Raw genomic sequence first — 21,564 nt, 5'->3', positions numbered from 1 at the left:
GTACAGTGGACTGTGAAATTGGGGTCAAAAATCTAATATTGCATTCAAATTAGAAAGATCATGTCATACAGAATGTGTGTACTAAATTTCAAGTTGATTGGTCCTTGAGCAAAAGCTTTAACCTGAAGACGAACGAATAGACCAAAGAATTGACAGCACATAGACCCGAAATCATAATGCCCCTTTACTATCAAAGATGAGGTCTAAAAATGACTTGAGAGCAAAACATTTCTACAGTTTTATCTCTGCCAAGATTGATTAGTTGATTAGTGTTTAATGTCACTTGTAACTTATATATGCACCCAAAATAGTTGAATTTTACTTATAGTCAAAATATTGTAGGCCTGAACAGTGTCTTCCCTAGAAAATTCTTGATGCATGGTGAGTCTAAGATGAATTTGCAACGCGGAGCGTGGCGTTGTTTTGTAGAATTATTTTTATTACACTAGTGAAATGAATTGTGCATGTCAGTTTAAAAACTTCACATAAATCTGCAATACAGTCAGGAACAATACTTAACATTTTCTATCAAGGCCAGCCTGGATCCAAAAGTTTTTTCAAGGGCCCTGTAAATTTTTTTTAGGCTCTACCAGATTGTTTTTACTATGGGTACATACATATTAATAGTCTAGAATGTTCTTATATAAAAGCCAAAAATATATGTTTGAAATACCTTATACATGTAGCTTGTTTCTGATTATGATGGAAATAATAAAGGAATTAAATAAACATGAGTTTTTCAGAATTAAAATCCATTTAACCATGTATTTTCAGACTGGTGAACTTTATATATTTGTAATATTATTGAAAAAAAAACAAACAAAAAACCAGCCCCCCTTTCCATACCCCTAGATGTAAATTATTTTAATAAAAAAAAAGTATAATCAGTTTCCCCCCAAGAAATTATTAATTTTTCATGAATAAATCTTAGCAGTTAATCAAAATGATTTCCAAAATGAAATTCCTACTGTCTATAAATAACAATGAAATGTAACTGTTTCCTGTTAATAAGGGCTTTCCCGAATTTTCCTGCCAAAAAGCACATGGCTTTCAACAATTGTAAACAAAGCATTCAATTTGTGATCATGGATTACAGCTTTAATTAATTTAATTTGGATATAGATATTCAACTTAAGGTACAGTCAAGCAATGTTTTTACTTCCTTCTGGATTAAAACTAGTTTGAAAAAATAATTTTTGACATCAAAACAAAAACAATCTGAATTGTGAATATTCAGTGACCCATAAATTTTTTGAACTCTGCTTCGGAGGTCAAAGTTACATCATGTTTCAACCCAATGATGTGTATTCTCTGTTACAACTAATCAACTGCGTTTGATATAAATATTTCGATGTCAGACTTATGATTTCAAAACGTAAAATTTATACTGCAAAAGGTTTACTTTTTATTTTTTCACGGAAGGATATTTGGAAGCTGTATCAGGCTATAATGTTTATCATTAAACCAATTTGAACTCCCGATTTCTATTATGCAATCGAAGTCTTGAATGTTGTTCTATCTAATCAACGTGATTGTAAAATCAGAGCGTTGCATGTAATTATGATCAATTATCAGTCCAGTGAGTTTGAAACACCTGTAGAGTTTTGTCAATTGTCACTTCATATTATAAGATAATAAAAATTTCACACATAGCGGGATGCATAGCGGGTAAGATAAATGCATGGCGGCCGAAATTTTATGCGTAGCGGTACCGCAATGCATGAATAGCCTAGGGAAAACACTGCCTGAAATCTTAACACTGCTCATTTAACCATGAAAATATGTCAAATCTGGTGAGGGCTATTCCAGAAAAAAATGTATGGGGGGGTTGGAAGGCACATTATATTAATAATACATGGGTGATTATAATCAGAGCAACTTTTCACACTGTAATGCACTATAATTCTCAATTACAATTGTCTGGGTGGCGGGTGCTGACAAAAACTGCCTTCCAACCCCCCCATACATTTTTTTCTGGAATAGCCCTGACTCCTGTCAATCAATAATAAGACATATAATATCTAAAGCTACACTACCTTCTGGGCCTGAGGATATAACTTTTAGCTGAGATCTCAACCTCTGGCGATTCTGTTGCTACCCCAGTAATACCTAATGGTATCTCAACCAATCCAAGAAAATCATCTCTTGTCTACAAAATACATATAATATGCAAATTATTAATTCTACCCACAACATATACTAATTTTGTCAAAGAATATAAATGTCTACTGGGATTAATTGTCATGGTGATTTTGTTTTACTTAAAATATATGTAATGCCATTTTAATTTTTCCAAGGAATCATCCTTAGTCTGCCATATAGATTATATTGTATAAACTGTTTTTTCTAAACTCAACAACAAAAATGAAGACAGTATTTTTTCTTCTTATTGACCAATGAAAATGAATCTCATTAAAATATTTCTTTCCCTTACCCTTAGCAGCATAACAGCTTATATTAAATTTTGCCTGGATGAACCATTTTAGCTAGCCAAGGGTTACAATCCACTTCCCTCCTCTCCACCCTTGGCAGATTAAGCCAACATTTGTGATAACAATGTTGTCCCATCTATCGGTAGATTAAAGTCACACCCATTCCGAATACATTATTCTTGACCAATGGTAGCACTTGAACTTGAAATTTGGAGGTAAAAACATGGTAGCATCTAGATTCTACAAACTCGAAAAAGCAGGAAACGAAAATATACGTTGACATTCATACATTTGTGCAAGAAAAATGCATTGGAACTTCTATAAGTGGATTAAAAACATTCAAATTGTCACTAAATATAGTCGTAATGTTTAGGGATGTAAAGACTTGTTGCACAATAAGCATGTGGCAATTGTTTACATACACTTTCTACATTAACATGTGATCATGTTATAGGCACTTTTTGATTGGATGCAGGGAGTTTTGACTGCAACCAATGAAAATCATTCCATTGTGTCTCCGAAATTCTGTCTCAATCCGCCAAGGGTGGAGAGGAGGGAAGTGAATCGTAACCCTTGGCTAGCAAAAATGGGATGAACAGATTTTTCTTCATGTTCTACCATAAATGAGTACTATGATTGGAAATCTTAACTTAAGTTATTTTATGAGTATCAGCCAAGATCAATATACCCTCTTAAACTTTCACATAAAACAAAACACATATTGCCATGTTGTACATACCAGTCGTATCTTCTATCTAAATGATAAACCATGTATGTCTTTAATAATTCTATTTTTACTTCTATGTCAACTTATATAATAAATCAATAAGTATTTAAGGATTTCTGATCAGATTAATTTTAATTTAATTGAGATATCTAACATAAATAGACAGTGCAATCAATCAAATCCAGTAAAAACATCTTTCTTGAGGTGACTATCATCCACTTAGGAATTTTGGTTTCAACATCTGCTAGTTTTAACAGCTCTTAATAAAGTGAAATAAAACTGACCATATTGAAAAATTGTTTATAAATACTGTAGAATAGTTGTTCATTACACTGAATTAGACTTACCACTCTGTTAGAATCAAATAATTCTAATAACAGTCTGTTATCTCTGGAATTCACCTACAATACATTAGATAATAATCATAAAGTCTCATGTTTTTTATTTAAAGTTTTCCTTTTAATTAAGCAATATCGTTTCTTAATCTTCCATCAGTTTTTCTTCTATTCTTTTGTAAACATTGGTAATTAAATAAATAGGGTATGTGTCTGTGGGACATAGATGACGTCCACACTTACATTTGTTTTAAAGGGACATAACTCAAAAAGTGACACTAACATAATTTAAACCTGATTGGAGTTTTGTGGTAACAAGCATTGCATATAAGTTGTACATGCATTACATTTGGTTGAGGAAAATTTAACAAAAATTTGAATAATTTTTCCATTTGTAAAGGAGCATAATTCGAGAAAGGCAAAAGTGATGCCACCAAAATTCAAACCTGGTCTGTGTTTTGTGGTAATAAGTAATGTGTATAAGAGTCTTAAAATTTGGTGATGGCAAACTTAAGTTTTTAAAGGGGCATAACTTTTTGTGTTGAAACCAATTACAGGGACTAAACTTAACGGTGGCCAAGTCGCCCAATGCGACCAGATTTTCGGCGAGGCGAGTATATTTCTCATCCTGATTGCCCAACTGGCGACAAATAATATTTTGCATTGAATCCCATGTCTATCCTAACCCTATATTCCCCACGATAGAAACGAAAAGCCGTATAAAAACTGTTCCCAAACAGAAACCTGATTGTCTATTTAAGGTGGGAACAAGGAACAGAGGATTTTCGGTAACCAGTAAGGTCATTTTAATAAATAAAACCCAGTCGGACAACTACTTTTTTTATGTGAAATCATTGATTTGTCACCCCCTATCTAAACAAGTTTTCTTATTGATCTCTTTTTTAAAGCTTCTACGATTAATTCATTATTTTTAAGTATTTTCTTTAAGCCTTTGAAACTGAATTGCTTCAAAGATACATCCAAGTTGTTTAGGGAGTTATTAAAATTTCGATTTTGACAAATACTTGTAAACACAACTTGTTCTTCAATGAAAAAACGAAACGCAAAATCTCATAAATACACATCTTTATATCTAGTATGATAAGTTGATAACCAATCTTCGGTGAAAATTAATTGAATAATATTTTTGATCAACACCTATAAGAGGATGGCTTGGATTTAAAGACAAATCCTTCTATTCAGATCTACCAATAATATCTTCTTTATATTTTATTTTTACTTTAGGCTAGGTAAAAGCTTTAAAATAAGCAAATAAAAAAATGGGGTCACCGACCTCGTTTTCGATTTAAAACGCCATCTTTTTCACGGAATTTGGAAATTGGGACTTCTAGTCAATAGCAGTGTAATATTTTTTTTAAAGTCTGTATCCAATAAAAACTTGTCTGTTTTGTTAACCTAGTTGTTAATACAAACTATTTTAATAATATCACCCTTTACTGAATGGAAAATAATAATGATAAGTCGCTATAATAGTTTTCCCGCCTTTTTTTATTGTGAAATACCTATAAAAAAAAAATACGTTTAAAAGAAATTGACCAATAATTTCTCCATGAGTCTTCAATAGAATATGCGTTGTTTATATCTAAACAAAATAAGGAAATAAAAAGATTGGGTCACCGTAATGGAAAAAGAGATATTTCAAAAAAGGGGTTAACAATTTGAAGTGGCGGGAACACATTGCGCCAATTCTAAAAACAACGTCGAAAGACGTTCGGCCGTTTTAGGCTATATTCTCACAAATTAGAGACAACCCAGTTCTCGTTATTTGCTGTTTTGTTGTTTGTTTGTTTTAAACTACAATAAATTCACAGTAATCTACACATGTTAGTACTTAGTTTTCAGTCAGTATCACAGACACGTAATATAAATGCGGTGGTTGGAAAACAATGTTGTTCCTTTTTATTTTGATGATAATTACTTAAAATCATTAGAAATCTAAGACTCCGTTTCCAATAACAATAAAGATCGATCATTTCTGAGATCGCCGATCTTTAGTATTGCAAAAGTGAGAAAGATCGATCTTCAATCGGACGTAAACATTCCATCCCCAGACGTAGTTTTAAAAGAACGATTTTTTTATGAACCGATTTTTCTTTAAGTGAAAACGCTTTAGATACATCGCGATCGACTTTTCAATCAATCAATCAATATAAAATTCCAAGTGTTTTATGTAGATATGAAAATAAATCTGCGCATGGTCAGTTTAAAAATGTTTTCAGTGTTTATTCTCAAATGATTTGACAAAACGTGCCATGGACATAATAAAAATCAAATTAATATATTCGACGTTTTTTGCGTCATTCTTCTGAAAATATATTAATAAAAAAAGAAAATGTGGTATGTTGCAAATAACACAATGCTCCACAAATGACCAATTGACACTGGAAATTATTAACTATGGGTCACCGTACTGCCTACAACAATGAGCAAATCCCATACCGCATACACAACTATAAAGGTCCCGAAAGGACAAATGTAAAACAATTCAAACTAGAAAATAATAAAAAAAAAAAAATAATTAATGAAAAACACATGTGTGACTCTTTTGCAAACAACAACCACTTTAAATTACATACTCCTGAGTTGAGACAGGACCCGTTACAGCGCTCGACTGATACCGTTACTTATTCGTTCCTTGTACGTTGAAACACATTGCACCTATTACGAAACAAATCTTTTAAATTGTTTTCTTGTCTCTGGTGTTAGCTATAGGTTCTTAAAAGTGAAATATACCTATTAGTGCGTATGTTCCAGTTTTAGCGTTAGACCGATGACCTGCTACTTATTCGCTTATAATATGCTTGTTATAGGTCGCACCTTTTTTGTTCTTGTCTCTGATGCTATATATTGGTTCTAAGAGATAAAATAACCCTATTCTAAGACGTAAATAATCGTTTCAGTGCTCGACTGAAGCCCTGTTACTTACATGTATTTGTTCCATATTCTCTTACTATACGTGTGATATTCGGTGCACCTTTTTAAAACAATATCTTTCCAATTGTATTCATTCAGTAATTTTTTTCTGACAATTCTTTTTTTTTTAATTACTTATGACATGTTAATCAAATATAATATTAATAAATGCAGAAGCATATAATTATCTAATGAACCAAATATTTCCTTATTCAAATTTTTACGATTTTTTTGTCAACGAAATGGTTAGGCTGATTATTTTAGATATGCAATGTATACTAAATATAAACGCACAAGTTCTTTTAAAAAGATCGAAAACGCGAGATGCTCTTCAGAGATCGATTTTATTTCAATTCCGTGCAAGTGTTAACGGGGTCTAATTAACACCATTTCTGTTTTGATCACTCATCCTTAGGCATCTATGAATATCGAAATATTCCGTAATGTTGCCAGAAACTCAGTCTAAGTATACTCATACAGCTGTCATACCGTGAGTATGAATAAAACCTAGTCCGACCTCTTTTCTCAAATCTCCTTTTAAATATTTTTTTCCTATATGCATTCCTCTGTAATTCTTCATTCCGACATCTTTTTAACACAGACACGATTATGTTTTTTTTAAACAAAAAATGCGCACCTTATACATAAATATCAAACAATCGGGACAAACTCGGAATGGTCATATGAAAAAACCTACAATGTTAGAAGATTATATGTTAACTTCTCTAGATGTACTTTGTTTTACATGTATGCGTCATTAGGTTACTGTTTTGTTGAAGTGTTTATTTGAAATCTAATTATCATATTCATGTAAAAATGAAAGTGCAGTACACATTCAAAATACGTCAATGCAATTTGCCATATCCATACCTATTGCTAAAGATACAGTGAATTTTGAGGACATGATCAGAAAGATTGATGATTTTCGTACTTTCTTAATGATTTGTAAAATATCGATGTAATTAACAATCTACAAAAGTCTATACATGTATAAAATTAAGGAAAAAAGTATTATATTATAATTTGATTGGCTCATCTTGTTGTCGAGTATCCAGATTCTATTTCGTTTCTTTACGGTCATTTTTGTGTATTTTTTGTTGTTAGATTGCTGTATAGTTGACTCTCTTTTCATTCTCATATTTTATCCAATTCTGGAACATGTCTATTATTTAAAAACAATTTTCATTTTTTTCTCGGCAAATTAACCTATCAAAACGATTGTCACTCTCGCCATCGGCTCAAAGAGGAATAACTCTAATAAACGTTTCCAGTTCGCGGAAACCGCGACGTCATAAACCACTGACAGCATAGTACTGTTGCGCTTGTATATGCGCATAAACAATAGAGGGATTTGTCTTTAAAGTAACATTTAATGATTTATGGAAACAGCCCTGTTGTCAACAGGAAGTTCTAATTGAAGAGATTTTGGTGGGAAATCTTCTAAAATCAATACTGTCAAATCTTATGATATATTTCTGATGGCAATAATTCAAATATTATGAAGTTATCACAAATAATCTTTTCCAGACTCAAAAAATTCACATAGGATTACATAAAAAGGTTTTATTAGTATATGAAAAGTAAATTTAAGTTTAATTTTTTAGTATAGAAATTAGTTGGGACCCTAAAATTTCAAGTGGGCCCTGAAAAAAATTATTTTAGGGGCCCAGCTGGCCCCTGAAGAAAAAGAGTTCAGTTTAGTCCCTGAATTAGTGGCCATCGGCTGTTTTATGCTCTTTAGTGAGGTTGTTGCCTATTTGACACATTCCTCATCTCAATTTGAGTCATATGTTTGTTTCAAATTTCTGTACAATCAAATAAAAATATTGACCAAAGTTTTCTGTGTGAGAGATGAACCTTTAATGTATACAGGTTTCGCTGTAAACATAAGTGATGTACTTACCCTAAATACAAATTCTTCATTCCATAATGGATTTAGTGACTACAATATAAAGAAAACAATTAGCTGCATAGCGTAAGTAAGTATAAATATATAACTGATATACTCCTTAATGAAAAACATATGTACAACTGCAACACTATTTGTAAAGAATTAATTAACTCTATATTTTGCTGTATCAAAAACCCCAAAACATTGTAAATTTTAAAATTAAATAAGTGGTGGATAAGGGTTTAAGCAAAACAGATTCTGTGAAACAGTGAGTCAGTTAATGTTGTTTGAGAGAGTTGCAGGAACAAGTTGTCTTATACCTTCTGTAAATAGGCAAAATCCATGGTTTACTATGAAATGCCCCAAAATGTATTAGACCTATAAATAAGATAGAAGTTGTGATATGTCATTAGATACCAAATATTCTTTGAAAACATCATTGAAATCTGAGCACTGGTTTACTAGATGTAATGGATGCATACTGCAGTCTTGATAGGGGAACCAACAATAACTACCAAACATTCATAAGCAGGGGTAAAAATATCGAAAACTTTTCATAAGAATTAAAGGGGAAAATAAATACAATAGATGTATACCTGCTATTGTACTACTACATGTATAACCTTCTGGTAAGTGATCAAAACTTATAAATTTAACAATTTTGATTTACAATGGTAATTTATCTCTGGTCAAATCATTGTCGAAATGTTACATATCACCTACCTTTTTTATAACTGTTGTGCTTGCAGAATCTATATACCCTGTATCTCTATCTCCTCGAAACAGACTTACTTTTACATATGGATCACTGTAAAATAACAAAATTTACCATCATCATCATGGTATTTTATATGCTTTTTCATTTCAGCTTTTAACAAATAAATGATCAGTCTTTTCTTTGTCATATGTATTTAAATATGGCAGTAACTATTCAATACAAGAAATTCATACATTTTAATACTAAACAAAACAGTTACTAATTCTAAGTGTTATTCAGGGCGCAGCTTTATACGACCGCAGAGGTTGAACCCTGAACGGTTGGGGCAAGTTGACACAACATTCAAGCTGGATTCAGCTCTAAATTTGGATTGTGATTAAATAGTTGACACAGCATAGGTTTCTGACACAGAATGAATGTGGTCTAATGAACTTAAATATTTTTTTTGCCTTTGAACAATTCACTATGCTGTTGAATATTAATCCTCTCAAAAAAATGTTTGAAGAAATTTTCTTTTTATTTATGAAATCTGAAATGAGAAAAATTTAACCCCCCCCCCCCCCCTTCCCCTTTTTTTTCACATCCCCCTTTCCCTTTTCCAAAACTGATCGCAATTCAAATTTCTAATGGAGTTTGAAACAATAACTACTCATTTAAATACATCATAAAATATTAAAATGTAACAAAAGGTGCTTGTTATCACTGAATGGTAAAGATTGTTTTAATTCATCAGTTGGTAGTAAAAGTGAATATACATTGTATATTGTATAAAACAATAATTTAAGTTGATTCAACTACTATTCTGGACAAAGAAAGACAACTCCAATTGAAAATTTCTTGCTATTGCACAATATTGTGCAATTAGATATTTCTTGCTATAACGCAATACTGTGCAATTGAAAATATTTGCTATTGCACAATACTGTGCAATTGAAGATTTCTTGCTATTGTGCAATACTGTGCAATTGAAAATTTCTTGCTATTGCACAATACTGTGCAATTGAAGATTTCTTGCTATTGCTGAATACTGTGCAATTGAAAATTTCTTGCTATTGCACAATACTTAATATAATAATTTTGGATCCTGATTTGAACAACTTGAAAACTGGGCCAATAACCAACCAGATGCTCCGCAGGGCGTAGCTTTATACGACCGCAGAGGTTGAACCCTGAACGGTTGGGGCAAGTATGGACACAACATTCAAGCTGGACTTAAAATTTTTGTTTTCTCTTAGAGCAATTCACTATGCTGTTGAATATTAATCCTCTCAAAACAAGAATGTGTCCTCAGTACAAGAATGCCCCACTCGCACTATCATTTTCCATGTTCAGTGGACCGTGAAATTGGGGTAAAAACTCTAATTTGGCATTAAAATTAGAAAGATCATATCATAGGGGACATGTGTACTAAGTTTGAAGTCGATTGGACTTAAACTTCATCAAAAACTACCTTGACCAAAAACTTTAACCTGAAGCGGGACAGACGGACGGACGAACGGACAGACGGACGGACGCACAGACCAGAAAACATAATGCCCCTCTACTATCGTAGGTGGGGCATAAAAATGTTTGAAGAAATTTTCTTTTTTATTTATGAAATTTCAAATGAGAACCAGATGCTCCGCATGGCGTAGCTTTATACGACCGCAGAGGTTGAACCCTGAACGGTTGGGGCAAGTATGGACACAACATTCAAGCTGGATTCAGCTCTAAATTTGGATTGTGATTAAATAGTTGACACAGCATAGGTTTCTGACACAGAATGAATGTGTTCTAATGAACTTAAAATTTTTGTTTTCTCTTAGAGCAATTCACTATGCTGTTGAATATTAATCCTCTCAAAAAAATGTTTGAAGAAATTTTCTTTTTTATTTATGAAATTTCAAATGAGAAAAATTGATCCCAATTTTTTTAATCACATCCCCCTTTCCCTTATTCCAAAACTAATCTCAATTAAAATTTCTAATGGAGTTTGCAACAATAACTACTCATTTAAATACATCATAAAATATTAAGATGTAAAAAAACTGCTTGTTATCACTGAATGGTAAAGATTATTTTAATTTATCAGTTGGTAGTAAAAAGTGAATATACATTGTATATTGTATATAACAAAGATTTAAGTTGATTCTGGACAAAGAAAGATAACTCCAATTAAAAAAAAATCTTGCTATTGCACAATATTTTGCAATTAGATATTTCTTGCTTACTATTCTGGACAAAGAAAGATAACTCTAATTAAAAAAAAATTTGCTATTTCACAATATTGTGCAATTAGATATTTCTTGCCATTGCGCAATACTGTGCAATTGAAAAGACTTGCTATTGCACAATACTTAATATAATAATTTTAGATCCTGATTTGGACCAACTTGAAAACTGGGCCCATAATAAAAAATCTAAGTACATTTTTGGATTCAGCATATCAAAGAACCCCAAGATTTCAATTTTTGTTGAAATCAGACTAGTTTAATTTTGGACCCTTTGGACTTTAGTGTAGACCAATTTGAAAACAGGACCAAAAATGAAGAATCTACATACACAGTTAGATTTGGTATATCAAAGAACCCCATTTATTCAATTTTTGATGAAATCAAACAAAGTTTAATTTTGGACCCCGATTTGGACCAACTTGAAAACTGGGCCAATAATCAAGAATCTAAGTACATTTTTAGATTCAGCATATCAAAGAACCTAACTGATTCATTTTTTGTCAAAATCAAACTAAGTTTAATTTTGGACCCTTTGGACCTTAATGTAGACCAATTTGAAAACGGGACCAAAAGTTAAGAATCTACATACACAGTCATGACAGTTAGATTCGGCATATCAAAGAACCCCAATTATTCAATTTTGATGAAATCAAACAAAGTTTAATTTTGGCCCCTTTGGGCCCCTTATTCTGTTGGGACCAAAACTCCCAAAATCAATACCAACCTTCCTTTTATGGTCATAAACCTTGTGTTTAAATTTCATAGATTTCTATTTACTTATACTAACGTTATGGTGCGAAAACCAAGAAAAATGCTTATTTGGGTCCCTTTTTGGCCCCTAATTCCTAAACTGTTGGGACCTTAACTCCCAAAATAAATACCAACCTTCCTTTTGTAGTCATTAACATTGTGTTTAAATTTCATTGATTTCTATTTACTTAAACTAAAGTTATTGTGCGAAAACCAAGAATAATGCTTATTTGGGCCCTTTTTTGGCCCCTAATTCCTAAACTGTTGAAACCTAAACTCCCAAAATCAATCCCAACCGTTCTTTTGTGGTCATAAACCTTGTGTAAAAATTTCATAGATTTCTATTAACTTTTACTAAAGTTATGGTGCGAAAACCAAGAAAAATGCTTATTTGGGTCCCTTTTTGGCCCCTAATTCCTAAACTGTTGGGACCTTAACTCCCAAAATAAATACCAACCTTCCTTTTGTAGTCATTAACATTGTGTTTAAATTTCATTGATTTCTATTAACTTAAACTAAAGTTATAGTGCGAAAACCAAGAAAATGCTTATTTGGGCCCTTTTTGACCCCTAATTCCTAAAATGTTGGGACCAAAACTCCCAAAATCAATACCAACCTTCCTTTTGTGGTCATAAACCTTGTGTTAAAATTTCATAGATTTCCATTCACTTTTACTAAAGTTAGAGTGCGAAAACTAAAAGTATTCGGACGCCGGACGACGACGACGACGACGACGACGCCAACGTGATAGCAATATACGACGAAATTTTTTTCAAATTTTGCGGTAGTATAAAAATTGAACCCAATTTTTTTAATCACATCCCCCTTTCCCTTATTCCAAAACTAATCTCAATTAAAATTTCTAATGGAGTTTGCAACAATAACTACTCATTTAAATACATCATAAAATATTAAGATGTAAAATAAACTGCTTGTTATCACTGAATGTTATTTATTATAATTTATCAGTTGGTAGTAAAAAGTGAATATACATTGTATATTGTATATAACAAAGATTTAAGTTGATTCTGGACAAAGAAAGATAACTCCAATTAAAAAAAAATCTTGCTATTGCACAATATTTTGCAATTAGATATTTCTTGCTTACTATTCTGGACAAAGAAAGATAACTCTAATTTGAAAACAGGACCAAAAATGAAGAATCTACATACACAGTTAGATTTGGTATATCAAAGAACCCCATTTATTCAATTTTTGATGAAATCAAACAAAGTTTAATTTTGGACCCCGATTTGGACCAACTTGAAAACTGGGCCAATAATCAAGAATCTAAGTACATTTTTAGATTCAGCATATCAAAGAACCTAAACTCCCAAAATCAATACCAACCTTCCTTTTGTGGTCATAAACCTTGTGTTAAAATTTCATAGATTTCCATTCACTTTTACTAAAGTTAGAGCGCGAAAACTAAAAGTATTTGGACGCCGGACGACGACGCAGACGACGACGCCAACGTGATAGCAATATACGGTGAAAAATGTTTCAAATTTTGCGGTCGTATAAAAATCTAAGTACATTTTTAGACTCAGCATATCAAAGAACCCCAAGGATTCATTTTTTTTTAAATTTAAACTAAGTTTAATTTTGGACCCTTTGGACCTTAATGTAGACCAATTTGAAAACGGGACCAAAAATTAAGAATCTACATACACAGTTAGATTCGGCATATCAAAGAACCCCAATTATTCAATTTTTGATGAAATCAAACAAAGTTTAATATTGGACCCTTTGGGCCTCTTATTCCTAAACTGTTGGGACCAAAACTCCCAAAATCAAACCAAACTTTCCTTTTATGGTCATAAACCTTGTGTTAAATTTCATAGATTTCTATTTACTTTTACTAAAGTTATGGTGCGAAAACCAAGAATAATGCTTATTTGGGCCCCTTTTTGGCCCCTAATTCCTAAACTGATGGGACCTCAAATCCCAAAATCAATCCCAACCTTTCTTTTGTAGTCATAAACCTTGTGTTAAAATTTCATAGATTTCTATTCACTTTTACTAAAGTTAGAGTGCGAAAACTAAAAGTATTCGGACGACGCCAACGTGATACCAATATACGACCAAAACATTTTCAATTTTTGCAGTCGTATAAAAATTATGATGTAGTGACATTAAATTCGATGTTTTGTCATAAACTAATTTATTTAACTCACTGTAATTTGATATATTATATTAAGATCGTTTTATCGTTTATAAATACTGGAACTTATTACAGGTGAAATCTGTATACACTTTTTTCAGTTACATTTAAGTACCAAATGAGTGAAATGAAACAGTTAAATAAATGATGACTTTAATACATTATAACAATACCTTGCTCCAAATATGTCCTTCTTGGCTAGATTTTCACCTTTAATAACTTTAATACGAAGTAACTTTGTGGTTCCAGGAGGATCTGACTAAAAATAAAGAGAATAAAATATTAGTCCTTGTATTCTATCAACCCATGGTAACAAATTATGATATTCATCACCATCATCATTTTCATACCACAGATTAACATTGCACATATAGACTTAATAGATAATGATAATCAGCTGGCAGTGGTGGGAGTTGTCATAGATTTGTATTTAGAAATACACAAATAACCTCTACGTAAACACAGGATCAGGTAAGACACTGGTGATGACGGAAATTTTATGTTGGACCAATATTTGTATTGTTCCATGGGTTGAAGGTTTTGAAATATTTTTTATTTTATCAAATACACAAATTCTAATCATACTTTTATTATTGATAGTTAAAAATAACTTGAACCTTCTTGAGCAATGTATGAACAAAAACATGCTCCAAAATCTTCATGTACGTGATTGATTGGTTGTTTTTTTTATTGATTAGTTACACATGTACTTTGCTAATTCAGGAATCAGAGAAAATCGATATATGAAAGTAACTGGCCAGGCCATTATACTATTATCATTCATTGTCACTGTTAACACCTATTTAATAAGTTCCATTTAGAGTTACTAAAATAAATAAACATCTGGAATGTAATTTTACATTCAATGTGATAATAAAGTGTTAACATTAGTTTGAGATTTTTTTTATCTTTATCTTTATGATACAATCACAATCTTCCACTTAATGGGTTATCCAGGGGGAAAAAAATACGAGCAAAAACTTTAAGTAACAATGTCCCTTGGTGTGTTTTCCCAAAATTACTGTAGGTCCATTGGGGCTGGTCATCCATAAAACAAAATGGGAAAGTCATCTTTTTCAAAAAAAAAGTTCTCAAAAGAATGAATCTTTGCAAAAATTTCATTCATTTTTTAAACCAAAGTTTTAGTTTCATTCTTTAAACTTATTCATCATGTATTTGATAAGAAAGAAAAAATAACATTTACTTTAAAATTATAGCAGATGATGCCCCTGATTGCATATAACGTTAATGTATAAAGGGAAATATCTCAAGAAGGATGAAAGTCACACAACCCTAATATATATGTTCTTGATCTATTTTTTGTGGTAATAAATACGGTGCATCAGTTTCATAAAATTTGGTAGAGGCAAATTAAAGTTAAAACAGAAACAAATAGTTCAGAATTTTTTCCATTTGAAAAAGGGACTAACTCTAGAATGGTAAAGGTGACGCCACCAAAATTCAAATTTGATCTGTTTTTTGTACAGGTAATAAGCATTGTGTATAAGTTTCATAACATTTAGTTGAGGCAAACTTAATTTAAACAACATGAAAGAATCAAAGAGCTGAATAGCTCTGAGGGGAAAGACGGCCCTTGTTTCTATTTCATTTTTTTTTGGGGGGGAGGGGGTTATCTTTTGATAGCCTTCATATAAAGAATGAAAAAAAAAAGAACAGCTAGAACATGTGGAAGGTTGACACTATTGGAATCAATTGTTGTTTAATGTAATTTCGTTTCTTTAGTTTAGGATTCAATTTAGATCAATGGAAGAGATCTGCATCTTCTAAATCTAAACATACAATTAAAGTTGATAGTTAATTATCTAAAATCCAACTAGTTGAATTCTGTCATTTAACAACAACTACATTTATTTTTGAAATCTTAATAGTGTACGACTGAACTGCAGGCTAGGGCCATTTTCCATTTTTTGTGACAGTACTCTTAAAAGATTTTAAATTTTTTTCTTCAGAAAGTTAGGACTGAAAAATCTATTCAGTTTTAAATTTCCATTGAAAAGGTTCCCAGTTACATATCTCATCACAGGGATACAGGTACTAATAAAAATAACAATATGATTGATATAAACTGTGTGAAGCTTGTTTCCAAATCCTACATTTTGAAATATTTGTAAAATTTCATGAATAAAGAGGTTTAAACTACAAAATGCAATATTTGTATTTTTTTTTGTAACTATTACAATGATTATGTTGGTACACAAAATTTAGTTTTAATGGAAGACTACTTATCATATACTAAATGTCACATTTTAAGTATTTATTTTAGTGGATAATTAGCTCATAAATTGAGGTGCTCCTGAATTGGAGGAAGATTCTCAAAACAGAGATTTACAGAAAAAAATGGAAAAGATCGTTTCTCTCCCCCATCTCATGTAGCCCCTCAGACTTCCTGTTTACTTTGAAAGTTGTTGACCTACAAATTAAAGTTTTGCATGTTGATGTTTGAATCATCTACAGCAAACATCATTATGTTTAAATTTAACAAATACTATTTTTTAATAAGTGCACAATCTTTGAGAATGATTTAAATAACCAGTGAAGGATATCCCTGCTTATGCGTAGTGTGGCATTCCAACAATGACGTCACTATAAAATATAATGTAGGTTGGATATATTTAGAATATCTCGTCATACTGATTTTTCCGGATTGTAAAAGAAACCTAAATAGTGTAAAGGAGAGCTCAATATACGATAATTTCGAGAAAAACAGAAGGGAAATGTGTAAAAAAGTGTTTAAAGTCAATTTATTCATTTGTGTCTCACCATCTCATCATTCTCAGTAAGATTTGTTGGGGGGGTTTTCCACGCTATAAAAACAAAATGAATGATGTGAGGGAATGTCACTCTGGTCAACCCCATTGGGGATTCACGGCTTGAAGCCGTCTTCCCCAAAAATTTAGCACTTTTTCCATTTGTAAAGGGACATAACTCTGGAACGGTTAATATGACCTCATCAAAATTGAAACTTAATCTGTGTTTTGATACAAATTGTGGTAATAAGCATTGTGTTATTAACTTACAGTTTCATAACATTCAGTTGAGAAAAAACTTAACAGAACAGAACCAATTTTGGACTATTAGACTAACAAGGGTAAAACGTAAAGCCCCCCTCTTCTACGGTGGGTACAAAATAAACAATAATGTACTAAATTTTAACCTTCAATAGCAACAAACCCAATAACATCAGGTAGCACCTGCTTCATATACATTTTAGCCCTATTTGTTTGTCATTACTGAACATGATTTACATCACAAAGTTTTCAGTAAATTTTTCCTTAAGAATTGAATGCTTCTTTTTGTAACTTCATTGGGGTTTAAAAGCGTTGACCGAAGTACATTTTGTATGAAGCGCTACTAAAAATGTGCACACGGTCAGCGCTTTTACAATCCTATGAAGTTACAAAAAGAAGCATTCAATGCTTATGATTACATTTTTTTAGCAATGATCCTGAAAACACAAATTTCATTATTGTTTTATTTAATTTACCTGTGCACTTTATTGTGGGACCACGTGTTATCATGAATGAAAAGTTTTATTGAGCAATGCAATTGCTTACGAAATAACATGTGATGTGCAGTTAGCCAATCAGAATAAGTATCATAATGAATTATACTATAATAGAAAATATCTAATGCCACAATGGAAAGTTGATTGTTGTTTAACATCATTAGTTCAAGAGCCTGAAGAGGTGCAGATTCTCTGGTCAAGTGGGGTGATAACATATGATAACATGGGAGTACCTTCAGGACCAACAATGGTAAAAATTCTTGCCAAATGACGTTAACAGCAATTTTAGGTGCATGACAATAAAAAATGTGCATTATCTTTAAGAAAATAAAAATAACTAATGACTAAGACCAATCATGTTAATTTTTTTCTCCAAAAATAACATTAACCATGTTAACGTTAATTTTATGACAGTGTTTCCCTTAGAAAATGTGGTAGATACTTTGTCAGCCATAAGTGGTTGAGCTAAGGAAGTACTTCTTTAGCTCAAAAGGTACTTCTTTAGCTCAGTAGGTAAACGCCCTGCCTTGTGACAGAAGTCCAAGGGTTGAGGCCCTAGGGTGCAATCAACAGTTTTTTTCTATGACGTCACATTTTGAGGGACCATGCATAAGTGACCCTTAGTGGTGGACTGATTAATAAAGATACTTGTACAAAACTAGATATCACTGGAATCAGAATGTTCTCTAGTTTATGATGAAATAAAAATAATGTGTACTTTAAATATATTAAAAATATTCCATCCAATGAACATGGGGAAAAAAAGGTCTAATTTGAACATAAAAAACTTGAAACCAGTCATGTGCACACCCATGAAGCCAGATCCATGCACATTTTACCTAATCAAAACTGTATGAAATTTGTAGGTTTTTACCTGGCCTTTCAAAAAAATCTTGTTTCAGGGTACGGTTTCCCGCTCCGAAAAGAGCTACAGTGGCTGCAAATAAGTTTTCAATTTTCACTGCCAAAAAAATAGGATGTTTACAGTGTTGTCTCCCCTCAAAACATGTAAAGTTAATATAATTTTTTAAATTATTTCAATCATTCAACCTGTTTTAATTGAAAGCTAATTAACTAATTTTTACAATCAAATACAAAAAACATGATACTTTTTCACCAATTGAGTAAATAAACAGGGGTTTCCCTCCATGGTTATTTTTAGTTGCGGAATAACCCCTAGTTTTTTATACGAAACTGTTTATAGCACCCCTAGTGGAGACAAGCAATTTTGTAACGAAATTCATGCTCTTCAGTTACATTGGCCCCATAATAAAAAAAACATGGGCATGGTTGTTAGAGAGGAATTCTAGCTACAGTGTAGGGTATGCTTGTGTGAGAGTCAAAATGGTATGATGACTCTTGAGGTGGGGGAAGTGAAAGGATTGCTTCCCTTAGAAAATGTGGTCGATACTTTAATAGTCAGCTGTAAACATTGAACTGCCTTGTGACAGAAGTCCAAGGGTTGAGGCCCTAGTGGAGACAAGCAATTTTGTAACGAAATTCATGCTCTTCAGTTACATTGGCGCCTAAATAAAAAAAACATGGGCATGGATTGTTAGAGAGGAATTCTAGCTACAGTGTAGGGTATGCTTGTGTGAGAGTCAAAATGGTATGATGACTCTTGAGGTGGGGGAAGTGAAAGGATTGCTTCCCTAAGAAAATGTGGTCGATACTTTAATAGTCAGCTGTAAACATTGAACTTTATGGACATACAAAGTTTTTTCAGCAAACGGCAAGCTGGAGGGGACAATGATCTTGCGGACAACAGTTCCCCAAAAACTTGGCTGATGGAGCAAATAGCTAGCTAGTCCCCGTGGACTGCTGATCCTTCCACATTTACTTGAAGGCTTCTTTAGAAATTTAGCCTGCTTCTTCATAACTTACAGCAGACACCACGAACTAAAAGAAATTTTGACGAATCCCCGTTAAATTTTATTCAATTTGACGCTAACGGTAGCAATAAATGACCGTTTGACGCCTGGCTAAGCACCCTCCCATTTTACAGTTTTCGATCATCGTATCACTGTTTATATATTTTTTAGAGAAAATCATGTGGTGACATCGATTCAAGCATTTTCAACTTCTCGGCTTCAACTGATAAAAACTTACTGATCGCTCCTGCAACCCATAAGTTCTGGTAAATTGTGCCATTCACTATCAAATCAACAAACTTGGATAAAATTACAGCACAAGTTGTGTTGATGTTTTTACTGTATTAGATGCGCAATCGCAATCGACCACATCCCGGATATTTCAAAATGACCAAATACCTGCAATAAAGTACTTCGCAATACTACGCTGACGTAATACCATAATCACATGTGACGCACACTTGCTATGACCGACGACACGTTTAATAGGTATCAAATAATGCATTGATATATTTTCCCTAGATATATACGTTGTAAATAGTTTTAATAAATAATCTACGATTGAATTTGTTGGTTAAAGGGGCACTCTGAGCAATACACCTTATCGCTATTTGTCCGCCATTGCTGGAAATCACACAGGTTCCCGTAAAATTTTGACGTCATAAAACAAAATGTCTGACGCCACAATGGAAAAGTGATTGTTGTTGACGTCAAAAGTTCAAGCGGACGGGTCAGCCGGGAATAGCGATAAGGTGTATATAGACTGGTACAACATAATGAAAGAGAAGTCAACAAATGAACAATGGATATTTTTTAAAGACAAACTCTTGGAACTCCAAAGTAAATACATACCACATAAAAAGATCTTCTTCTTCTTTAGTTTCAGAAAACCATCAACATACTGATGTTTACTTTCCGGCGCATGCCTGGTATAATTTTTCAAATTTATGTATTTATAAATATAGTTTAACATATATGTATTCCATATTTTTGTATATATTTGTTATATTTTTATTATCAATTTTTACAATTTTTTCTTTGTTTTTAGATTTTTCGTTTTTATTTAGATTTTTTGGATATTACATTTTTTATTTTTTATTTTTTAATTTAAGATAAAAACATGATTGCCTGATTACTTCAGGTGTGGATATGTATCAAGGAGCACATCGTGCGTGAGTGCATCCTTGAAGGTTTCTGTGGTGGTGTTTTTTGTTATGACTGAGGACAATTTGTTCCAGTCTTTAATTGTTTGACAAAAGAAAGAAAATTTGTAGCTGTCCTTGTTACATTGGATTTGTCTGTAAGCATCTTTGTTGGTGGATCTTGTGACGGACTGACTCTTCTGTAATAAATTTTGTGAAGGAATGGCAATATTTTCGTTTGTAATTTTGTGAAACATTATTAGCCTTGTTCTTAGCCGGCGTTCTTGTAATGTTTGCCATTTCATAGTGTCTAGCATATCAGACACACTGCTGGTGTTGTGATGTCTGTTACATGCATACCTTGCCGCTCTTCTCTGTACTTTTTCTAGTGATCGTATGTTTTCACTTGTATAGGGGTCCTATACAGTACAGCAGTATTCTAATTTAGGTCTTATGATGGTTTGGTATGCTCTTTCTTTAATTTTTTGTGACTGGACTTTGAGATTTCTTCTTATAAAACATAAAGATTTGTTTGCTTTGGCAGCTGTTTGTTGAATGTGGGTGTTCCATTTTAAATCTGAAGAAATTGTGATACCTAAGTACTTAGCATGTTTTACTGATTCTAATATGTGCCCATACATGTTGTAATAGAAGTGGATGGGAGTTCTCTTTGTTGTTATGTTCATTATGTTGCATTTGTCTGGGTGGAAAGACATGAGCCAGTCTTGCTCCCATTGTATGGCGGCTTCTAGATCTTCCTGAAGCATGAGGCAGTCGTTTTGAGATTTAATTTGTCTGTAAATTATGCTGTCGTCTGCGAAGAGTCTGATTTTGCTGTGTTTGAAGTATTCCGGAAGGTCA

At 32.4% G+C, this 21,564-nt stretch overlaps 1 protein-coding gene across 2 annotated transcripts in view; it reads right to left on the bottom strand.

Moving 5' to 3' along the window:
- The window catches only part of LOC139521776 (E3 ubiquitin-protein ligase NEDD4-like), a 45,229-nt gene extending 25,289 nt beyond the window's left edge, over positions 1-19,940 (bottom strand). The window contains exons 1-6 of one of the 2 annotated variants that reach the window (XM_071315383.1): positions 19,800-19,940; positions 14,338-14,423; positions 9,043-9,127; positions 8,332-8,370; positions 3,507-3,560; positions 2,037-2,149 (exon numbers count right to left, since the gene is read on the bottom strand). In XM_071315383.1, coding sequence (XP_071171484.1) covers positions 2,037-2,149; positions 3,507-3,560; positions 8,332-8,370; positions 9,043-9,127; positions 14,338-14,423; positions 19,800-19,841 — 419 coding nt within the window. In that variant the 5' untranslated portion in view covers positions 19,842-19,940. The remainder of the gene's footprint in view (positions 1-2,036; positions 2,150-3,506; positions 3,561-8,331; positions 8,371-9,042; positions 9,128-14,337; positions 14,424-19,799) is intronic. The other variant, XM_071315382.1, reaches the window with a different exon arrangement.
- Between the last annotated feature and the right edge of the window lie 1,624 nt (positions 19,941-21,564).

This window comes from Mytilus edulis, chromosome 4, assembly GCF_963676685.1.
Source record: "Mytilus edulis chromosome 4, xbMytEdul2.2, whole genome shotgun sequence".
NCBI classification, from domain to species: domain Eukaryota; kingdom Metazoa; phylum Mollusca; class Bivalvia; order Mytilida; family Mytilidae; genus Mytilus; species Mytilus edulis.
The sequence above is the reverse complement of the archived record's forward strand: the minus strand, read 5'-3'. Positions and strand labels throughout refer to the sequence as shown.